Source organism: Hippoglossus hippoglossus, chromosome 4, assembly GCF_009819705.1.
Source record: "Hippoglossus hippoglossus isolate fHipHip1 chromosome 4, fHipHip1.pri, whole genome shotgun sequence".
Taxonomy (NCBI): domain Eukaryota; kingdom Metazoa; phylum Chordata; class Actinopteri; order Pleuronectiformes; family Pleuronectidae; genus Hippoglossus; species Hippoglossus hippoglossus.
The window spans coordinates 7,204,562-7,226,940 of record NC_047154.1 but is presented as its reverse complement, the minus strand read 5'-3'; the positions used below and the strand labels follow the sequence as shown (position 1 = coordinate 7,226,940).

At 44.1% G+C, this 22,379-nt stretch overlaps 1 protein-coding gene across 3 annotated transcripts; it reads right to left on the bottom strand.

Moving 5' to 3' along the window:
* Positions 1–2,147: 2,147 nt before the first annotated feature.
* On the bottom strand, positions 2,148–20,864 carry pdgfra (platelet-derived growth factor receptor, alpha polypeptide). Of its 3 annotated transcripts, none has more exons than XM_034583117.1 (29): positions 20,676–20,864; positions 18,381–18,456; positions 18,000–18,290; positions 17,262–17,522; positions 16,619–16,758; positions 15,575–15,737; positions 14,916–15,108; positions 13,851–13,966; positions 13,473–13,769; positions 13,118–13,384; positions 12,836–12,966; positions 12,533–12,701; positions 12,212–12,401; positions 11,935–12,050; positions 11,680–11,806; positions 10,973–11,169; positions 10,352–10,446; positions 9,847–9,979; positions 9,411–9,515; positions 8,612–8,722; positions 8,027–8,180; positions 7,209–7,369; positions 6,768–6,883; positions 6,084–6,206; positions 5,881–5,992; positions 5,325–5,424; positions 4,998–5,103; positions 4,012–4,247; positions 2,148–3,917 (listed from the first exon to the last, which is right to left on the bottom strand). In XM_034583117.1, exons 2-29 carry the CDS (start codon positions 18,436–18,438, stop codon positions 3,770–3,772), a joined length of 4,416 nt encoding a protein of 1,471 aa, XP_034439008.1. In that variant the 5' UTR covers positions 18,439–18,456; positions 20,676–20,864; the 3' UTR covers positions 2,148–3,769. The 3 variants fall into 3 exon arrangements, with proteins under 3 accessions (XP_034439008.1, XP_034439009.1, XP_034439010.1); XM_034583118.1 differs by having other exon boundaries at positions 6,768–6,885; positions 7,220–7,369; XM_034583119.1 differs by lacking the exons at positions 17,262–17,522; positions 18,000–18,290; positions 18,381–18,456; positions 20,676–20,864 and having other exon boundaries at positions 15,575–15,741; positions 16,622–16,752.
* Positions 20,865–22,379: the final 1,515 nt, after the last annotated feature.

The following is a 22,379-nucleotide window of genomic DNA, read 5'->3' as shown; positions in this document are numbered from 1 at the left end:
TGGACATATTTGCAAGTAGTGGGTTTTAATTAAATGTTATTTTCCATTTAGAGTCCCTTGCTGACAGAGTGCAGCACACATCTAACTTTCAAAGACTCACTCAGTTACTTCGCTGAGCCCCAGATGTGAGGGCACTTTTCACTTTTTGGGCCCAGGTGGAAATGTTTATCATGAAAAGAAAACCATAACCCTACTTAATACACTTTCTACTGCAAGGAAACCTGCATGCAACTGTTAATCCTAAGCACACAGAAATGTTTACCAATCGCCTCAAGCACAACTCTCCTGACTATTAGTACTAGTCCATCCAGTATATGCTCCTTTACAAACCTGAAAGTTTCAGCTGTGGTTTGGTGCCGATATTAATTCTATTTGGTAATTGCACAGGTCTAGCTTTAGGGTTCAACAGTTTGAGCAAACAAAAAAAGAAAAAGAAAAAACAGTAAAACCAGACTTAGTTTTTACGACAAATGAGAGAAAAGGCATGTGGTAAAAAGTTGTGCAACTGTGCAGATGTGCTTAAAGTTGCCAAATAAAGACTGTAAGAGCAATAAAACACATTCTCAAACAAGTATTAGTCCTAATAACATGATTTACTGTGTTGCTTTATGATCCAGAGTACAAACATCATTTCTTTCTATTAAAACACTGGAAAGATAGATTTTATGGTTTTAAATGAGTTGCAGGAGTATATCTGGTGCTGCACCTTTCTTGTACCATGCATCCTTCTGCATGGACACAAAACCTTAGAGGCTGTAATGGCTAGGGTTACAAACTAAAGACGGTGAAAATAAGAACACCTGGAGGCTGAAATCATCCGGTGCACCTTTACATCATGTTGACCTTCCTCTGATCTCCCACCCTGAAGGCACAAAGCACAAAGCCTTCATCTAGTTACTAGCTCCCTCAAGTGGAGATTAATGGTAACAGCAGGTTGCTCTCACCGACTATCAGCAACTAAACTAGAGTTTGTTTTAGATTTCCTTTTGTACAAACTTCAACCACTTGAGCCAATGACACTGAGGAAATAAGGCAACAAATGTATTTGTCTTAATAACTATTAATGTTCGTCTGACAGTCTGTTGATAAACTGGTTTGCAGCCTTGAGGTGAGATTATGGCCCTCTGCTGGAAGTCATTCATATTGCATTTGTGACAGTTGGATAGCAGAATGAAGATAGTTGTAAACTGACATAATTTCTGCATCTCATTTTATTAAATATAAAAATCATTATGTAATTTGCAGTTAATGTACTTCACAGTACAATTTTAAGGTACTATATTGCTATTTAAATTTTGAGCTACTTTTTGTTCTTCAAATGATCATTCAGATAAAAAATGTAGAAGTTTCCAATGTGTCATAACAAAATATGAGCTTAGTGAAAGAAACTAAATGTTATGTTTGTTTACAGTTAACGATTTGATTTTCCTTTCTTTCCTCATTAATCATCATGTATCCCTCCTCTGATTAATCTTGTGACCCTTTGGAAGGTGGTAAGCACCAAACTGAGGTGAATACAAAGTAGCTCCAACATTAAAATGCTGCTTCAACATCAATATCAATAATCTGAGAACGTCCTATACATTAATATATTAAGAGCAATTTTCCTGCAGATTGAGTATTTGTACCTAGATACTACATATACATTTTACAGATGATGCTTCTGTGCATGCACGTGTATTTTAAATGCAAGGCTTTTATTTTTTGTTGTATTAGTATTTTTACAAAAATGTTCTATCTCTAGCTGTTTCGTGTGTCCGTGCCTGTGTGTGTTTATATATGACTTATCACATATACTGGGACATTTCCTTTTCTGCCCTTGTGTCATTTATATCGATTTTGTTTACCAATATGTTATTTTGCAAAATATCTAAAATGAATACTGTTATTCTTGAGTGCATCATTTTTCTGCATTGTCTTTTAAATGTCATATCCTTATGAGCAGAAATGTAGAATACAACATTTTATTTGGTCACTGCCCCATGTTCCATATGCTCCTTGTAAATCCTTCTTGCGTCTGTTTGCATGTGTAATAGGTCATAGACACTGAGAGGATGTGTTTTTGTTTTTACATTATAAATCATTTATTGAAATATAAATCATCTGAATGTACATGATGTAAAATAATGAGACATAGTACTGAATCATACAAGGTGTGATTAGCTATAATTACAGATGCTGTACCGTCAACAAAAAACAAATCAATCACCTGCAGCACAAACATTCACATCCACGCTGCTTTAAACATCTGAAGCCAAAGCCCAGGCTCTTTTTGCTAACTTGTCTGCAGCTTCCAAAACAAGATGGAGCAAAAAAAAAAAAACAAAGAGAAAAAGTGCAACAACAATTGCAGATTATATCACAGTCAACAGAGTGGCAGTGGCATAGCTGGTACAGTAGCTGGAAGATACAGACGATTACAAAGAGTCTACACATAACTGATGTATGACATCAGATCAACATGGATCTCTAGTTCATCTAGTGTCTTAGTATAACTAGAACCTGCTAATAGACAATAGATAACACATGAGACTGGACCACAGGACCTGCTGGAAAAACACAGCTGTAGGATAAAAATATTTTTTGGGTTTTATTTTTATGCTTTCCATATTTATATTGTCTAAACTGCTGACATACACACATGAGGAAATGTGAATATTTATTTTGAAACTTTCTAATCCACAAATGTTTTCTATATGACTCTGTGCTGTCCACGATGGCAAATGTCTTTAATTAGGAAACGTTGTTGTATTTCCTTTGTTGAAATGTATTCATCTAAAGGGCGGATAAGGGTTCAGAAGCTTAAAATGCGCTTATATAAAATACTGGAGCACTATCCCAATAATTCTCTCTTATAAAACAACTCTGGAGATATTTACAATACAATCACACTTTGTTTCTCAAAGCCCACGTGTCAGGGACGGGGCTTGAGAACGTTCGGTTGGATTTGGACAAACAGGTGAGACTCCGCAAAGATCCATGCAACTCAAAGGCTCCTTTTTTTCATAACCAGTCCAACAGCTATGGTCAATATCTACTCGGTATTCACAAATAATACATGTGTACATAAAAATGATGTAAAAAAATAAAAGTATTTAACCACTGAAAACATTATATGGTCATAAACAACAAATGCACGTAGTCCAGATTTTGTGCTTATAAATCCAAGTATTGCTACTGATTGTACCAGCATCAGGTGCTTCTCTCGTGGCAGGTGAGGGTGGGTTGAGTTTACCTGCCATTGCTGTTGCTAGTTTTGGACTCATCTAGTTTAAATAGTGCATCTGTAGTGGTTAAATATATATATCATATCATATGAATGATATCCTGTGGTGTTTGCTCATTTAGAGTTGCTGACCAACGCATTTGATTTGTCCCTTCTTGCTTATGTTGCTGTTAGGAGAATGCCCGATAGAATAAAGCCCTGCAAATGAAAAAAGACAATCTTTTTTATTTGCTTCATCTCAATATGTCCAACTCACAGCCTCAGTGGCTGTGGTGCTTTAGAGTCCTTGATGTCACGATTTCCTCAATATTCACTCACTCCTCCGGCCCAACAGGGGGCAATGTCCAGGGAGAAGTAAAGGGCGTACAATACGATCCCCACAGACGCATCCAGAGAGTGATTTGGTTTTGTTCAAGGAGGAGGAGTGGTGGGGGCCCGACGGTAGATGGCAGAGTCTTTGGCTGATGTGCAAGTCTTTCTCTAGTACCTTAGGTCCGGACACCCCTTCCACTTGCTGCTCCCGCTCGGCAGACGGGTCAGTTGTCACAGAAAGCTGTCCTCTACCAGGTCACTACAGTCCAGACACATCTCGTCCAGCAGCGTGATGTCCTCCAGGGTCTCCCCCTCCCGCTTATTAAAAGTGGAGCTGCTGGAGCCGGTCTCAATGGCGCTCTCCTCGGATGTCTGAGAGCTGCAAGGGGGCATGAACACCACAGGTTAGAGCCATCTCTGGTGATATACAGACACCCTTATGTGGTAGAAGTAAATGTTTTCGCTCCATTCACCTGTGTCTGTTCCTCTTTCCATATTCATCATCAGATATAGGGTCCAGGTCGGGGAGAGGAATAATGTAGCCGCTGTCGGAGCTCAGCCGCTGCTCGTCGAAGCCACTCTCCCGGTCCTTCAGCTTGCCCTGGTTCTTGTAGGTGATGCCGATGTAGGCGTCGTCGTTCTCAACGCACACCCGAGTCACGGCGGGGTGGTCACTCTTCAGGAACTCCTGGTTTACCCTCTCATAATGCTGCACAACACAGACACACATTAGAAACAAAACCACATTAGTCTCGCAGCACAGAAGCAAGGACGATACAATTCAGTGTGCAAATGTAATACAGCTTCGTAGAGCCACAAGAGAAGTGTGATTTCGAGTGTGATCACAAGTTGGGTTTCCAGCTGATAGTGCGATCCAAACAAAAACAAACCACACATCCCATCCTAGCCAGAGGTGCTAAATCAAGAGCTGGTTGCTACTTTGCCTCCCCCCCCCGACCATTAAGGCAGTGTTGAGGAGGCAGAGGTAACGCTGTTTTGATGTGCCATGTGTGGCGTGGAGTTTAATGGGGTAATTTAGGGTTGGGTGGTGGAAGCGAGAACTGGACCTGCGTCATTACCCAGACTCAGGCCAGCCACTCTGGAACCCAGCTCCCGCATTCGCACTCTAATCACTGGTAGGTCTGTGTTTTTACAGGAGCGCCGAGAGCCCGCAGCAGAAACACTCCTAATGCACCCCCAGGGGAGGTGGAGGGGGGGTTTAAATGAGCAGTGTGCTACTTTAAGAGTGAGTTAAAATTAAAATGAATGTAATCATGATGGTGATCTACTTTTCTGGGCAGCATGGCAACAAAAGCAGGAGATATTTTCAGCCAGAAAAATGCAAAAAACAAAAAGAGAGGTTTGTGCAGAGGTCAAGAATGCGAGGTGGTAAGTTAGAGAGCAGGTGTTCACAATTCCAAAGTGGTCTGAACGTGTGAGAGGTCACAGGGAGACTCACCCGCTTGTAGCTGCAGGGCAGCAAAGACGCTACACTGTCACTCAGACCCAGGAAAGTAGGCCTCTTCTCTGGCTCGCTGTTCCAGCACTTCATCATCATTTCATACCTGCAACAGCAAAAATAAAACATCACCATGGCGAAGAAGCACAACGGGTCCTGCACCTTGTAATTTTGACCGTGACTCATGTCAGGCGCTGTATATCAACAGCTCAGAAACAAACTGTTCTGAGTTTACAGCCTTCAGCATTCCTCGTCTGACAGGATATGAGGGAAGCTTTATGTCAGACAACAGCAAGCAGTAAAGTCTTCATGTGAGTGACCACGTACACGTCATGAGGCGCATGTTCAGGCTTGGACATCCTGTATCCACTCTTGATCTTGTTGTAGAAGCTGGAATCCACGACCATCCCCGGGTAAGGGGTGCCACCTGCAGACCAAAACATAAGCGCACAAGATGAGTTTACCACAGAACACCAGTCTCCTATTTTTCTTTGACCAAGGCGGTTAGGTTTGTTAATTGGTTTATTTGTATGTAAGCAAGATAATCCAAAAACTACACAACAGATTTCCACGAAACTTGGTGGAAGGATGTGGTACAGGTCAGGAAAGAACCCATTACATTTTGGTGCAGATCTGGATCAGGGGATTGGATCCAGGAATTGTTCTTCACTTTCTTTAGCATTGCGATATAGAATGATTTTCAACTTCTCCACCATTTTCCCAAGGAATAATTCATGGATCTTGATGAAAAATAATAATTTAAAATATCAGGCATATTTAGGTAACTGATATCTTTGATTGTGTGCAATTTGTTGCAGCTTGATTGAATTTAAGGGGACTGTTGGCCCTTAGCTTTAAGGTATGTGCTCTACTAAGTGCTCACCTAAGGAGAATATCTCCCAGAGGAGGATGCCGTAGGACCAAACATCGCTGAGGGACGTGTAGAGGTTGTCAAAAATACTCTCTGGTGCCATCCACTTCACGGGCAGAAAAGTCTGTGATGACAGAGAGGAAATGTATAATCATACTTGCAAATGCTGTGACACTACACGTTAGCTATGGAGTAATGTAGGAATGGCGACTTACGCTGCCTTTGGAGACATAGTTGTTGTCATGCATGATGTCTCTGGCCAGTCCGAAGTCACAGATCTTCACGATCTTGCCCTGAGAGAGGAGGACATTCCTGGCTGCGAGGTCTCGATGCACACACTGCACAAAAAGAGCAAGTAAGCAAAACTGATTAGCAGGGAGTGGCATTTAATGCACAATTGTTGCATCCATTTCCAGCATCCTGCGCCCACAGCTACTGACTGCGTCTATTTCTGTGTATTTCATTCCAGAGTTCATTTTTAATACCGTTTCATATTGCTTTATAAAGCGTGGTCTTTGTGTAAACATGCCAGTTGGAAGGACGGCTTTGACCACTGGATATTTAGGGATAATAACTATGAAGCTGAATGAATGGCTTTGGGCTGCAGTGTGTGCCTGCCTGGTAATTCTAGCCCTGGCTGTGTTGCTGCTATATGCAGTCCCTGGCCTCTCTCCTCAGTGGGCTCAGCAGCCTTGACAGAACTGCTTATCACACAACCACTGGTTTCCTTGGTCGCCCCCCCCCACTATGGCCAGCACAGCTGTCATCATATAGGACACAGACCATCAGTGCAGTGGGAAGCAGGGGGGTGTGAGTCTGCATGTAGTATGCACGCCAAAGCGAAACAAAAACATTGCTGGATAAAAAATTATAAAGATGTGATTTTCATACAAACGTACGTTTTTGGAGGACAGGAACTCCATGCCTTTGGCCACCTGGTAGGTGAAGCTGAGCAGGTCGGTGGTGGTGAGGCCCTCGTTCATGTCGTCCGACAACAGGTCGTCCATGTCACCCTCTGGTTTGGATAACACACACACACACACCGAAAACATCATGAGGTGGTACATAAGCAGTACATGTATGTTCATTATGAAAGGTAAATATAGCACTGGTTGCTCAAACCTGGCTTTTACTAATGGCAGGGAGAAACTGGGCATTATTATACATGTGCTGCAATTACCCTCTCAATGTAATTACAGGGCTGTGCCAGTCCTAAATTCTGACAAGGGTGTATCCCCTCAACCGACACTGACTCAAACACAACACCGAAGCCATGAGAGGACACAGCAGTAACTCAGAGAGGGAGGAGAGAGAGGAGAGAAAAGAGCTGCAGTGCCTACCACTCGAGTCTTTCTGCGAGGGTGGTTGGTCGTAGTTGGATGACTGGATGTCGGAGTATTTGGGGGTCATGCCCATCTCCAGCATGGGCACGTACTGAGTGTTATCCCCTTGCTTCATGTCCATGTAGTCTGCTTTGCTCTCAAAGGACAGGATCACATAACTGCAAACACAAGAGAGGAAGGCTTTTAAGGGATGAGGCGAGGACAAGTCATGGGGATATACTGAACCATATACACACCCATGGTGATAATGCATGTTTTTATTTAGTCCTCTATTGTGTGTACACTGTTTGGCTGAGGTTGAGATGAAGATGTGGTTGAGGCTAACACAGTAGCCAGGAATAAATCATGTTATGGTCATTTTTTTGAGGTGTGGTCAGTGTGAGTCATCCATCAACACAGATGAGCCTTGGTGGGGGGTTGTTTCCCCATGAACGTCTGGGCGGACAGAATTAACAGGAATCTCCAGTATAATACAATTAGGTTGTAAGCTGAAACCACTTCAGACTGCAATTTGATTTGGTGAAGACGCCAGACGATCTCCTTAAGTGTGGAGAAAATGGCGATACGGTTTCGGTTAGGGTAAGGGGAGAGTGTGTGTTAGTGTGAGACAACTGCACAAATTGTTGTCAATGGCTGTGGTCTTCAGGAGTGAGACAGGGGAAGTGTATTGGTGGAGAGCGATGTATTTAAATGTGTATCTTTTTGTCCGTTCCATAACATTTTCCAACCGTGTGTCTAATTCAGGATAATAATAGGGCATTTGAGCTGTAAATGAATGTATGACAAGCCATGAACTGTATATATATATGCATTACCTCCTGCTGCTCTCATCTGCAGGGTTGATCCCGAAGATGTCCATCTCTTTTTTACTTTTCTCCGGGTTCAGGGCCATGAAGCTCTCTCTGTTCTTGTGCAGGTAGTTGACCAGGTCCCCGTAGAAGCAGTACTCTGTGATGATGTAGATGGGGCCTGGGAACAACACAGCAAAGTCGTGCATCGGCGTCAGTCTGCAGGCTAATCTTATCAGAGACTCGTAAAGGCTAAAAGCACAGTCAAGAGGGCAAGCCTCCACTTCCCCATAAAAAGGCTATTAAAATACCACACCCACCGAGAGCTGGGACGAGGCTGTCAATCTTTTTTTGGTGGAGCTCTAAATGTCTTCGACTGCCAAATCCAAATCAGCGTGTGTGTGTGTGTGTGTTTGGCAGCATGGATGTGGGCGGTATTGTGTGTGTCTTTGTAAAGTGGTGACTAAATTGCAAAGGAAAAGCAACTCTGGTTGAAGTGAGCTGTTATTATGCCGTACAGTATTTACCTATGTGAAGGAGTGTGCATATTTTGGTCCCCAGTGTGTGTGTTGTATGTGTGTGTGTGTGTGAATGTGTGTGTTTATTATTCACCTGACTTGGTGCATGCTCCCAGGAGGTTAACAATGTTGAGATGAGGACCGAGATGAGTCATAATCTTCAGTTCAGACATCAGGGCTTGTTTCTCACTGGAGCGTGCAGTGGCTGGAAGAAGAAACAGTGACCATGACTTCATCATCACACGTATTCAAACCACCAACAAGCCAAACAATACATTCAGACAAAACCTCCTCCTCCATCTGAATTCTACTATTAGATGATGTTGTAAAAACTGAATTTAATATGTTGAATCTTCCATAATGTAATTTCCCCCCCCCCCTATTAACAAAGCAAGATTTTAAGGAGCGCCACTTCTAAATGTATTTAAGGCCAGTTATTCATTTATTGTCATTGTGCAGAGTACAAGTACTACGCCAATGAAATGTAGTATGTTTTTGACCAGAATTGCAAAGAAAGTATTATTTACAAATAAGTGCAGGAAAGTAAGTGATGCTCTAACTTACAATATTTATTGAACAGTGGAGAATTGCCATAATGAGCCATTAACAAACAATTAATTTAACTGCTTTTAGAAAACCTGTTTCTCTTTCACCTCGTGCCTTATATCTCTCCTTCTGCTCTTCACCTGGGAAATTGTGCCTCACAGTTTGAAAACCCCTATCTAGTATATACAGACCTCGGATATACGTATAGATATCTGGCCTATAGGAGATGCAGTAGCAACAATAGCTGCCTTTATCTAACCAGTCCTTATTCTGAGCTTCACTGGTCTAAACACACATGTCGGATGAATCATTTACATGTCTTGTTAGGTATTATCTGTTAAACTCACGTTTCAGCATTTTCACTGCCACCTTCATGACGGGTTGGGAGCGGCTCAGTCCGTAGGCGGTGCCCTCCACTACCTTCCCAAAGGCTCCAGAACCCAGGATACGACCTGAGAAAGACAAGAAGACACAGGATCAGTTATCAAGGAGGAAACACAAAGAACCTGCACAAACACAGGTATGCACACACGCGTCTGCACTTTGGATGCCTCTGCTTCCCCATCTGTGACTCCTTCAATGGCTCAATGTCCCTTTGATCGCTGGGTCAGAACAATCTCAAAGCCAGCACACCCCCTACTGCCCGAGCCAGATTAGTTTATCACAGCCTCACTTCAAAGACAGATGGAGACGTCCTGATCGGAACATCACTGCAGGGAGGCTGCAGAGCCGCCAGCACCAGACTTATCAGAGTTAGCACACTGAGAATGACAGTCAGCTCACCGAGCACGAGTCTGTCGCGGGGGAACTCCCATCTGGAGTCATAGGGAAGCTGCATGGGATCCACGTAGATGTACTCGTGGCCATCTGGGCTCACAGACTCTATGACCCTCCAGCGGATCTCATACCGAGGTTTCTGGAAGACAGAGGCCATATGAAGAGCAGGTTAATTAACCTTGCACTTGCTTATGGGGGTCCACTTTGGCTTTCCACACCATACTCAGTAGTTTTAACTGTAACTTGCAAAATCCACCAAGAAACGTAGTTTTATTTCTTAACTTAGAAGACATAGAAATAGAAGAAAGTGTTAAAATCACATGTTAGGTCTAATATCTCATACTGAACACAAAATGACATGTAGGATTGATTTTGTGACGCTAATTTGCTTCCAAAAACACATTTTCTGCACTTTTAAACTTTAACGTGAATGCTGAAACAGAAGCAATGGGTGAGTAAATGGGTGAGCACACGAGAGGTGAGAATAAATGCTGAATGATGGCAGCAGTACCTGTTTCCAAATAATGACCAAGACAATGAGTGAGATGATGACAATGACCAGGAGCACCAGCACAGCAGCAGCTACAGTCAGCTCAGGGTGAGGGCCTGTTCAGGAGGAGAGCCAGGGGTCACACATGTTAGATGAAGCGCACATTAATCACATGTGTCTACTGTAATGACAACTGAAATGCCTGGGTTAAAATACGTTCTACGTGTTGCATAAGAAAGGCAATAAAATCCCTGGGGTGTCCAGATTACTAAATGTGTGCTGAAGAGACAAAGCAGAGGAGGGGGGTGAGACCAGGCACTGGGACAGGGGAAGTGAGCATAAGGATAGGGGGGTGTAAAGCTCATCTGGAAGGAACAAATGGCCCAACAGTCTCTGGCTTAGCTGACTTAAGTGTCTGAGAGTGCCTTCCTCAGGGCCCCTATCAGCTGTCTCCCCACAAACTCATCTGACAGCTGCTTCAACACTGACTAACACAGCCTGTCGCACCCCGAGTGTCACAAGCAGAAGGAAAAAGAAGGAAACAAGGTGGAAACAACAACATCAAATGTCATTTCAAAGCTGGGTTTTAAAAAAAGGAGAGTTACTTAAAAGCAAAAGTGGTAAATGTGTGTTGATTCTCACCGTTGGACACCAGTTTGACCTCCCTGCTGACGGCAGCCATTTCGTTCTTGGCCAGGCAGCGCACCGCCAGCGTGTTCTCCAGGTGACCAAACATGACCTGGCTCTCCAGGTTGTTGTCCTCGTCCATTCGGGACTCCACCGTGATCTTGGTGGAGTTGGTGGAGAGCGGCACCCAGGAGGACGAGTCATTGGCACAACTGCATGGGAACAGAGGAAAGGAGATGTATGATCGATTTAAAAGAAAAAAATCGGATGAAATGGTGAATATCACTTTAACTTTCGAAGGTCTTCGGAACTAGACTGCCGATAAATTTCCAAACTGCAGCAGATGGCTGTGGAAGATCAGCAGCTTTTTGCTCACAATAGGTTTTAAACCTGGTTTCGTACATTTACGTATATTTTTTGTATATCCACAGTTTTCTTTTCTTTGCTGCACTGTACATTTTTCTAGCAAAGAGTTTTGCCTTCTTTAGGTTTGTCTTTCTTTAAAATTTCAAACGCATCATCAGGATATTTTCTGACATATTCACAGTACACCATTCCTCTCAGAAAGGCCCCAGTGTGTGTCCCATAGCCAATCATGTTTTATAGAATCGAGTGGTTTAAGGTTTTTGAGTATAGTATAGTAAAGTGTGCAGAGATCACATGTATGTAGACTGAGAAATATAGAAGGATGTCAATGTTGCACTGAAGAAGACTGAACTTACTGTTTGATGTTCTTGCAGATGAACCACTCCACCACAGGAGTGGGCTGCCCTCGTGTAATACACACCACAGACTGGCCTGTGGCTGAGCCGTGGTGGATGTCCATCAGCTCCACAATGACTGCAGGCACTGTAACATAGTCCAACAGAGTGTGTGTGTAAATATAAGAGGGAAAAAATGACTGTAACTGGGAATTAAAGGTTGTGAGATCAATATCCAGGGAAATAAAAGTCATGAAGGAATTGCGGTTTCCTGACCTTTGACCTCCAGGATCAAGCTAACGTCCCGACTTTGGTTTCCATTCTCCACTCGGATCGTGTAGTTCCCGCTGTCCTCCTCTTTGGCGCGGATCAGGGTGAGAACGCTCATGTAGCTGCACAGAACAATAAAAGCAGAGACTACAATAACCACAAAGATATACAAGTTCACCTCGCACTGAACCCTAATGACAGGCCCAGCAACGTGAGGGAATGTAACTTTCAGCTTGTCATTAGCTCGGCTGTCATTAGTCTGGACGCTGAACGAGAGCCTCACCTGGTCTCGCTGAGCTGCCGCAGGCTGGTGGAGATCTCCGCCGTCACGTCGCTGAGCGGGACTCCATCTTTGTGCCACGTGACGTGAGCAGTGGGGAAGGAGTTGATTTCGGCCCTGAACTCCCGGACCTCATCCAACTCTGCTGACTCATATTCTCCAAACTGTGGCCTGATGGACAAAAACTCACTTCCTGTTAGAGAAGGGAAAGAACAGAGGCCGACAGAGAATCAGAAATCGTTCAGTGCTACATGAAAAAATAAGAATTTATGGAATGATGCCTAAAGCTTTTTATTGTAAGATCAAAAAATACAGCTTTCATACCAAAAACTCTTATAGCGAGTTGCTTTGTCTGGCTCTCATTACTAATAATATCAGTGATGGAGCAAGAATAGATGCCGCTGTCTTTGGTCGTAGCCTGCGGGATCGTCAGGGTGTAAAGGATCTCCTGATCCCTCTTGTTTTCATGCACGGTTTTTGAAGCACGATTAGTCTGTCAAGGGACAAGGGATAACAGGTACTTTGAGTTTCCAGCGACCAGAAACTCAGATTTAACAGAGGGAATAAAACTCAAGCATCAGTTTGAGTTCATCTTTTGGTGCTGTAGAGGAAGACTTGTACCCTCACCAGTTTGCCAGGGTATTTCCAGTGGTCTTCCAGAATCTCAGATCCCCGGGCCAGACAGGTGACTGCGATGGTTTCTCCCACCAGCAGAGCAGTCCGCTTGGCTGTCAGCTCGACATGTAGCTCGGCACCACCTGAGATATGACAACAAGGTTAACATGGGCGTCAGGGTAGAAATCAAATGAAGAAAACACAGAGCTGACAGATCCGATTTGTATCGTGTCTACTTTTGAGCGACGTTGCAGACATCTACTGACACATTTGCACATTCAAGATAACACACACCTGTCCAGCCGTGGACGATGTATTCCCCGCTGTAGTGTTCCTCTCCGTTTATGAGGGCCTTACAAACGTAGGTTCCAGCAGTGAATACCCCCAAAGCGCCCCTCTTGCTGTCATAAACACTAGACACAGGCTGCTGGGTGTCAACATTAACCAGGGTCACGTTAGCAGTGGGATCAGACACTCGGCACTGGATCTCCATCTCCTCGTGGTCGGACAGGACGTGGTTACCAAAGGGCACCGGTGATGGCACAAAGGGAACGTCTGGATCTGAGCAAAATAAAATACATCTCTCAGACTAGATAATAAAATAAAATTATAAAAACACACATACACAAATCCGCTGTCTACTACATACCTGGGACATAGATATAGATGCTGCTGTCATCCATGTCCTCAGTGGTGTTTCTGCTGTAGAAGCACGTGTAGTAGCCAGTGTGCACTGCGGTGGCACCATCCACAGTGATGGTGGAGACAAACAGGCCGCTGTTGTCCTCCTGCGACAGCCCCAGCACATTGAGTGGCGTCTCCCAGGCCAGCTTTGCCTCTCCGCGGCAGGTCAAGGTGAAAGGAGTGTGGAGGGGCACCACCATCTCATCTATCTGTGGCAGCAGCACAGGGGCGGAGGACGGAGGGAACATCATCGCAGTGGGAGCTGAAAGATTCACATGTACAGGGCTCAGTCATAGATCCCACTATCTATCTATCTGTCTTTCTATCTCTCTGTCTATCTTACCTTTCACTTTGAGGTTAAAGGAGAACTTTGCAGTGCGAGAGCCACTCAGCACTGTGATGGTATAGTTGCCGTTGTCTTTCTCCAGAGGCTGTCGTAATGTCAGAATGCTTTGATACCTGTGTGAAAAGAAATTCCAAATATTTTTTTATTTAGATTAATATTTGACATTTTGGAAAATACTCTTATTCACTCAGTTGCTAACAGGGGCGTATCCAGGGGCGTGGCCAGGGGGGCACTGGCCCTAGCTAAAATTGGATTGGCTCCAGAAGTGCCGCTGTCCTCTCTTATTTTCTTTCTTTCTTTAAAATAAATTATTCACTTACTAACAATACTAACAACAAATATGACAATATGTTACGGATTTAGATTCTCTAAGCTTTTTTTCAAAGAACACATTGTGCTTGAACAAGGGACAATTTTTTTAATATATTCAATGATGTGTGGCTTTGCTCAAAACTGTAGATCTAAACAGTAAACAAGAAAATATAAGATTGCTGCAACCCTTACGTCTGTGCACTAAATGTGAATCTACAGATGGCAGCCGGTTAGCTTAGCTTAAAGACTGGGAGCAGAGGGAAACAGCTAGCATGACTGTGTCCAGAGGAAACAAAACACGCCTACAGCTCTCACTGAATTCATTTGATATGAAAATATAAAATCCATATGTTTCAGTTTTATAGCGGGTTATGTGACAGACAGTTACAGGCCCGAATAGTATGGCAAATAACTTCCTGTAAACTGTAGGAAAAATGTCATTTTCCTACTTCTGTTTCTGAATGGATTAAACAAACAACGTATAAAATGTTAATTATTGAGGTTTAGAGGTCATTGGCTGGTGGATTTTGTTACGTTGGACAAAGCCAGGCTAAGTTAACTGCCTCCTGTCCTCTGCTTCATGTTGGCATACAGATATTAGAGGGTTTTTAATATTCTCATCTAATCCTCAGCAAAAAAGTTTAAAAAAAACCACTTAAAATTTACTTTTAACCTTTTTAACTATTATCAGACTTCACAGATCTCATCCAAAAATGAATCAATTAAACAAATCAAAATCATTCTTCTCACCGATTCCCTTCATTGTGGCTTGTCTTGGTGAGGACATAGTAGTTCACTAGTAATTCTTTGCTGTCTTTCAGCCACATCACTTTGGGGGAAGGGTAGGCATTGATGAGAATAGTAAACTCTGTCTCCTCCAAGAGGCTGACGAACTCCGTCACCAGAATTCCGCTGTGGTCCAGAGCCACGAAAGAATTGTCCTCTGAAGAAAAGAGAATGAGAAAAGAGTGAGCTGCTGGTGGTTGTAGATGGAAACGGGTTAAGAGATTCAGTGGGTAGAGCCAGAGGGGGTAGAGGAGCAGGACAAGAGGGGAGATGAAGAGTGACAGGGATGGTTGAGGTGAAACTAAGGCCTGACACACACACACAAACACACACACACACACACACACATCTGTTGAAGCCATCCCATAAAACACAGTGGCTGATGTTGAAAGCAGAGATGAAGCTTTACAGTCGGCCGGTGAAAATGACTTCCCCACACGGCTGAAAGCACCTTGTGCACATGTGGAACCATGACCACTTTACCTGAATGGTGATGAGGATATTACATGTGATTAAATGTGACTCTAATGTTAAGTGAATGTAACTCACTGATATGACTTCTTTCAAATCTTTACACTTCTGCTGAAAACTCTAAGAAAATGTTGTCTTGGGGAAACACTCACCGAAGACAGTGACGGCCACGCTGCTCGCCCTGACCTCCCCGCTGTTTTCGTGAGTGATGGAGCACTCGTAGCTGCCGCTGTCCTGAGCAGTGGCTTGTGGGATACTGAGGATGTAGATGACCTGGTCAGGTGACGTCTGTTTCATCTGAACTGCGCCCACAGCCTGTGAGCACAGAGGTTAAAGTAACGGTTAAAGATCCTACTCACCACGACAGGGTGAAAAAAAAGGGTTGGTAACAGGATATTTGAATTTTTTTAACTCTGTATTTTGAATGTATCCGAGGCAGCGAGACGTGCAGCTGAAGGCAAATGGTTAAAACACTTGTGAGGCCACAGCAGATAAATCAGGATCACAGGGCCTTTTAAAAACCTGTAATTGCAGCTAAGAACAAAACCAGGAGTCGGGAGTCCTGCGTTCCTACCCTCACTGTCTCTGGAAAAGGGTTTAGAGGAATTTCCACGCACAGAAACAGACAACGTGTTCTATAGATTAAGAATCTCAAGAATAAACATAAACAAACATAAATTGCTCCTCCTGAAAGATCCTTGTCGCTAACACTTCAAAAGCATTAAATGTTTAGCTGTGCTGACAACATCTGTCCTGCATGTCTAAAGGTCACCGGGGGTCAAAGGATTTAGTGTCCTCTTCTGAAATGCCTCCTTCCCTCAAGCCGTTTGTGCTGAACTTTAGCTTCCACGTCAGTGCTCTTCACACAGGGTTAACTGCGGCAGGGGCCGTTTGGCTGACTGTCCTCATAATGAAGACACAACATTCAGTTACTGCTTTCCTAACACATACTTTATAACCACTAAGGGCCATTCTCAGAGCTATATTCCACTTGCCGCTGCTTGGCTTCGCTCCAAAACCATTATTCACTAATTTAAGGCTCAGTGCTGCTGAGTAGGAAATGACATGGAAACATGACAAGGCCTCGGAGGAAATAGTGCAGGACAGACAGACATAGGACGGGTGGATGAACCCGCAGAGGAGACTGCATTGAAATTCTAAAAAACACACAGAGAGGAAAGGGGTTGCATTCTTGCCTGTTTTTTGGGATGGAGCCACTGCTGCTGAAAGCCCAGCCCAGCGGGAGCGATGCAGGTGATGTTGAAAGGCTGCCCGGCCCTCACGCTCTCCTCGCTGGCTTTTACTTCCACTGTGAAATCCTCCATGTCTGCAGGGGCTGCAGGAGAGACCAGGAGAGAGCAGTTATCAGCACAGCCAACCCCCTGGTCCCAAGACAGTGACAGCTTGATTCGCATGAGCTCATTTATCGTGGAGAGGTGGCTCAGTAGGTCGTCATTACTCACTCACACACTCTCACACACACACACACACACACACACACACACACACACACACACACACACACACACACACACACACATAAAGTGAAAACAGGCGTGTTAAGCCATCTCCCACTGTGCTAATGATGTAATGTCATGCCTCTCATAGAGTGAGATCACCCTGCAGCCTTCTCATGGTAAACAGACTGGGGGAGTGCTTCCAGCTGTGCAGAGTTTGAAATGTCATCTGATCACTTGTAACTTGCCTCTTTCTTATTGTACATTTTTGATTTCATAAATGACAATACACATTATCACAGTACATACAGAGAAGAATCCATAAAGAATCAGTTGTCTTCGCACACCCATTGAATACAAGACAATGCTCATCGGGACTCACCTTCAACTCTCACAGTGTAAACTACACTTCTGGCTGTCTGGCCGTTCACCGTGGTTTCACACTGGTACTGCCCAGGAGAGAGGTTCCCGAAGAAGCCCATCTTGTTGTCGTAGTAGGCGAGCATCTCCTCTCCAGTGGGGACGCTCCGGAGGATGACGTCTGTGTACGGGTCAGACACGCGGCAGGAGATGGGGACTCCTGTCGGGTCCATGGGGACTTCCACTTTTTCTGGGGTCTCTGGAACAAATGGGGCCTGGGGATCTAGGTTGTGCAAGGAGAGAACATTTTGTTAGAGTGGGTAATTGGACTGGGTTTGAAAATGCTGCCATCCTTTGTATACTTATTTTTATACTTAAGGTCAAAGCTACAACATATTTTATTCTGAGGTAAATCGGCAGATTAAAAATTCCCCTTATGTAACTTTCTGAACAAGAAACAATGCACTAGTCTTCTTACAAATGAAACTCTACATGAGTTGTAAAACACACCATTGCTCAATCCAATACACTTACATGTTTTGGTACTAGAGCTTTACTCTGCCTCACATGTTTTAGACAATGCAATGTATTTGATATTGCCAAGGTATATATCTGACCATGATTATTTGGTATACGGTATATATTCATAACATGTGGCCACACTGCAGATGTGCAAAAAGTATTTCAAGCCTTTGAGTAGAAGTATTTCTCTTTTAATATCTAATGGCTCCATGAGAACATGTAAAAGATTCATATTCACCTGGCACAAAGACATATATTCCTGCCTCATTGTCTTCGTCTGGCTCACTCTCCACTTCGCCCTCATGGCTTTCATACACACAGATGTAGTAGCCGGTGTTTTCTACTGTGGCGTTGTAAATGAAGAGCGTGGCAGTGTAGTATCCTGGATAAACAAAAGTGTTTGTCGGCAGGGGTTCGGCCCAGACAACGTTTCTTTTGCCTGTGCAGCTGATGTTGAACACAGAGTTGGGGTGCAGGACGAACTCCTCCTCATTGGACACAATGGTGGGTGGTGACAGTCCACAGGTGACTGGAGGAGAGTTTGAAAACATTAGATGATGCTGTGAAAAGTATAAGGATATGAAAAACAGAATTTGACACACCTGAGTATTAAACTTACCTGCAACAAGAAGCACCAAAATACCCCAACAGACGACATACGCCTTCACCCCGTCCATGATTATGGAGGATCTGCCCTATAATGACAGAAATGTTTGATATTTAGTAATAAAATAAGATAAACACTTTTCTGACATGAAATCACTGTCACCTCTGACAACATTACTGTTAAATCAGCAAATCAGTAAATGTCCTGTCAAGCCCCAACATATGTGTAGTTTCACTGGCTCAGGCTAATAATCCCACAGCCTTATGGAGGGATCTGGAGAATTTAACTTCAACTCTAATGGCTTGTGGTCTCCCACATCTTGTCAGTGCTGAAAAGGCACCGGTCTGAAATCTGTCAGAGGATTACATTAACTGTTTTTCTCTATGATGAGGGTCACGACAACAAAACCACAGATTCCCCCAGCGTCAGGAGACTCCATTGAGCTTTTTTAACAGGACGGAGAAGACAGGATCCACTACTCTGGCTGCTGCGCGCCAGCTGAGCACGAAGACTGTCGGTAGAGGGCGACACAGTCCACTTTATGAGGGAATCGAACCTTCTCGGATCTCATCTCCAGTTTGCCCGCTCACTTTTCAGAAGTTTAAAAAAAAAAAATCACTTTTACGCCCTTGACTTGTAAAACTTGGGACTTTGAATAAAAGGCAATTTTACAGTCCGTTTTTTTAAATTATTTTTGTTCCTGGGTCAACCACACCTCGAAAGGAAGCCTAATTAAGACATTCTCAAGTTTGGTGCAGACTCCTCATAACCCATCACACACATCAGATACGTGTGTTTAACTTTGTCACATAGTTTCTGCAGAGGACAAATCCCTCTGGTCTGGGGCTGGATCCACCACACAAAACAAACCATGTCTGTTCCTATTTTTTTTTCCTTAAATCACCTCACAAGTCAGCCCCATTGCACGGATCACTTCAGTGAAATGACTTCTTGTTAAATCTGTAACTCTTGGTGGGATTTTTTTCTCTGTGTGGAGAGTCTGCATCTACAGTTTCTCCCCAAAACAACAGAACCTGGCCCTCGCAGCTTCCCGTGGCTGTCCGCTCTGGCTGCGCCCAAGACGCGCTGGAGTATCCGTGGTCAACCCGGGTCTGGTATAACTCTATAATTAGAGGACCCACTCCACACAAAACTATACATTTGCGTAGGAATCCGCTGACAGAATGCCTAATCCATTTTGACGTGTTTGTGCACACTGAAATCATTTCAGAAATGTTTTTTTTTTCTGTTCCCTTGGCTTGGAGAAGATCCTCCAGCCGCTGTGCGTGAATCTATCTGAGCCGGTGGCAGTTCGGACTGTTTGCACGTCCTCCTCTTCTTCTATTCAACCCCTCTCCCGTCAAGCCTCTCAACAAATGTGGCATGATGCATGGCTCTGCTGGGCCGCAGACATCTGAGCAGCAGCTGATAAGACTTGTGTGCCCTCCACGGGTGGTCAAAGGGTTGGTTTCCAGGGGAGTTGTTGTGGAGAGTGAATCTTTCTGTAAAGCATCATTGAGCAATACGCATCAACGCAATACAAAAAAGTTTTGAAGATCTTTTCTTCAAAAATATTTGAGGAAAATTTAAAATAGTACTCCTGCGCAAAATCCCTTGGTGGCCCAGCAGGGGGTTAGGTGGTTAATGAAGAATGCGTCGTGGCTCCAGAAAACTCTTCTTCCCCCCACCACTTGAATCCACTCAGCTGCAGCTCGGACAGACTCATTCCAGTGCCTCCAGTGCCGATTCTCAATTTTAATTCCTCGCATTCCACGGACAGACGAGAAAACAATGCGATGCACAATTTTCCAATGTGTTTCCCATTAAATCACCACGGAGAGCATCCCACATTGGAGCCTTCAGTCCTGGAGGTGACACCTCCAGCTGTGAGGCCGAAAAGTAGCGCTTTTATTCCAGCAGAGCCAGGGACATGTCTCCGCTCGGCGTCCAGCGGGGACACCATATGGTGCACGGGGGACGGAAATCTTATCTAAAAGAAGAAGTCATGCATCGCCCTCTTGGTAAAGTTGCAAACAACTCACAGGGTGCCACAACTATTTTGGTGAATGCAACTTTTGAAGAAACTTTTCCAGACCTATATGTAAAATGAAAAGGGTGGAGGATAATCTGATAATTGATTCAACTGATTAGGGCTGCAATGTAGCTCCCCCTAGACCATAGGAAATAATCTCATCAGATTCCCCGCGTTTAAACAAAGCCCCCCCAATTAAAAAAAAAAAAAAAAAAACGACTGACAGAAAATGGTTTCAGTCATCCTTTTGGATTCCAACACAACCTTTCAATTACCTTGAAGTAATCCCCTCTTTATATTCCTCTCGTGTCAGTATATCCACAGTGAATTGGAGGCTCCAAAAGGCGCAGTGAGGGTCCTTTTAGCGGCGGCTGTAATCCTCAGAGATCCTGCGCTGTGAGAGCATATGCGCCTCGGACCCTCTGTCCACATCCACGACCGCCCTCGCAACTGCGCTCCGGCTACAGCGACCTGTAACTGATTCAATGTTACAGTCCACCCTCCTCCTCCTCTCCTCCACCCCCCTCCCTCAGAAAAAAAAGTAATCATCTGGCTCAAAGTAAATAACTCTCAGGAAATGACACCCCCCCCTTCTAGCGCCGGACCCCTTTTCAAAGTAAGAGTCCGTTTCGGGGTGAACATGCAGATGGAAATGTGAGCGGGCACGAGCGGGTAGAGGGTAATTTTCGCGAGGTTTTATTCGGAATAGGAGAAGTTTTTTTGGAAGAAAAGTAAGTGGTGAACATTTGAGGGAATTGTGTTTCATCTGATGGTGTTTTACGCACACAAGTCCTCACATATGCTGTTCTTTGGTGGATGAAATTGTTGGCGATTCACCTCAGTCAGATTATAACAAAACATGTTCTTTTTTTTTTTTTTCACAAGATGCAGTTCAGTTGTGAATGGACGGAGTTCTTGTGCATCATTCACAAAACTGTGGAGCAAAGTGTGGACAGTGGTGCGACGAGCTCATAGAGGGCGCTCCAACACCATCATAACACAAGCCACAGCTCTCTCTCTCTCTCTGTCTGTCTGTCTGTCTCTCTCTCTCTGCCTGTCTGTCTCTCTCTCTCTCTCTCTCTCTCTCTCTCTCTCTCTCTCTCTCTCTCTCTCTCTCTCTCACACACACACACACACACACACACACACACCATCAGGATAGATCTTCTTATTTGCTGTGCCACAGAAAGAAAACGACCCCTGTTTAGTCGCGCACATGCGTCAGCTGTTCACCGGCTCCTGCTGCACCCCATCAGCCCCTGTTTACCCCGGGGCCCTCCTGGCGGGCATCAGGAGAATAATGGGTGCCTACAAATCAACTACCTCTGCGCACAGAAGAGGGGCATCAGACCGGTGTCTCCTCATGGAAGGAGCAGAGCCCCGGGGGCCTGATGCACACCGACCCCCTCCCCTCCTCTCTCAGCTCTGTGCAGTAGCTTGGCGCAATTACTTCCACATGTTGCCGAAAAGAACAGTTTCCTTGTTCTCCAAACAAAGGGTCTCAACCCCGTAAGGCCGAGTTTATACCTCAGAGCAGGTTGAGCTTCTCCCTGTTATGGGATTTTCTTATATTCACCTATAAAATGTAGCTACAGGCCCTGACATAGCAAAGTTATAGTAATGTTTTTTTGTTTTGGTGCCATTGGCTGCTGTAGGAATATATGTTTAATAAAATGTACATATAACTACTATAAAGGAAATACTAAATTTCAACTAAACTTGAAATACTACCAACAATGTAAGTAAGTAATTAATCAAACTTTTCTCAGTCAACACTCGCTTTTCCATGGCATCTAAATGTCATTATGTCCTGAGTCCCGAAATGTGTTTTAGTGACAATATAAGATGCTGAGGCTCCTCTGTGACAGTGTTCCTATAGAATACAGATGCACACTACTGGGCTCCAGACGGAGCAGGATGATGCGAATATCTTTGCAGCGGCCTTATGAAACTAATAGCACATGGAGGATGTTTGCAGA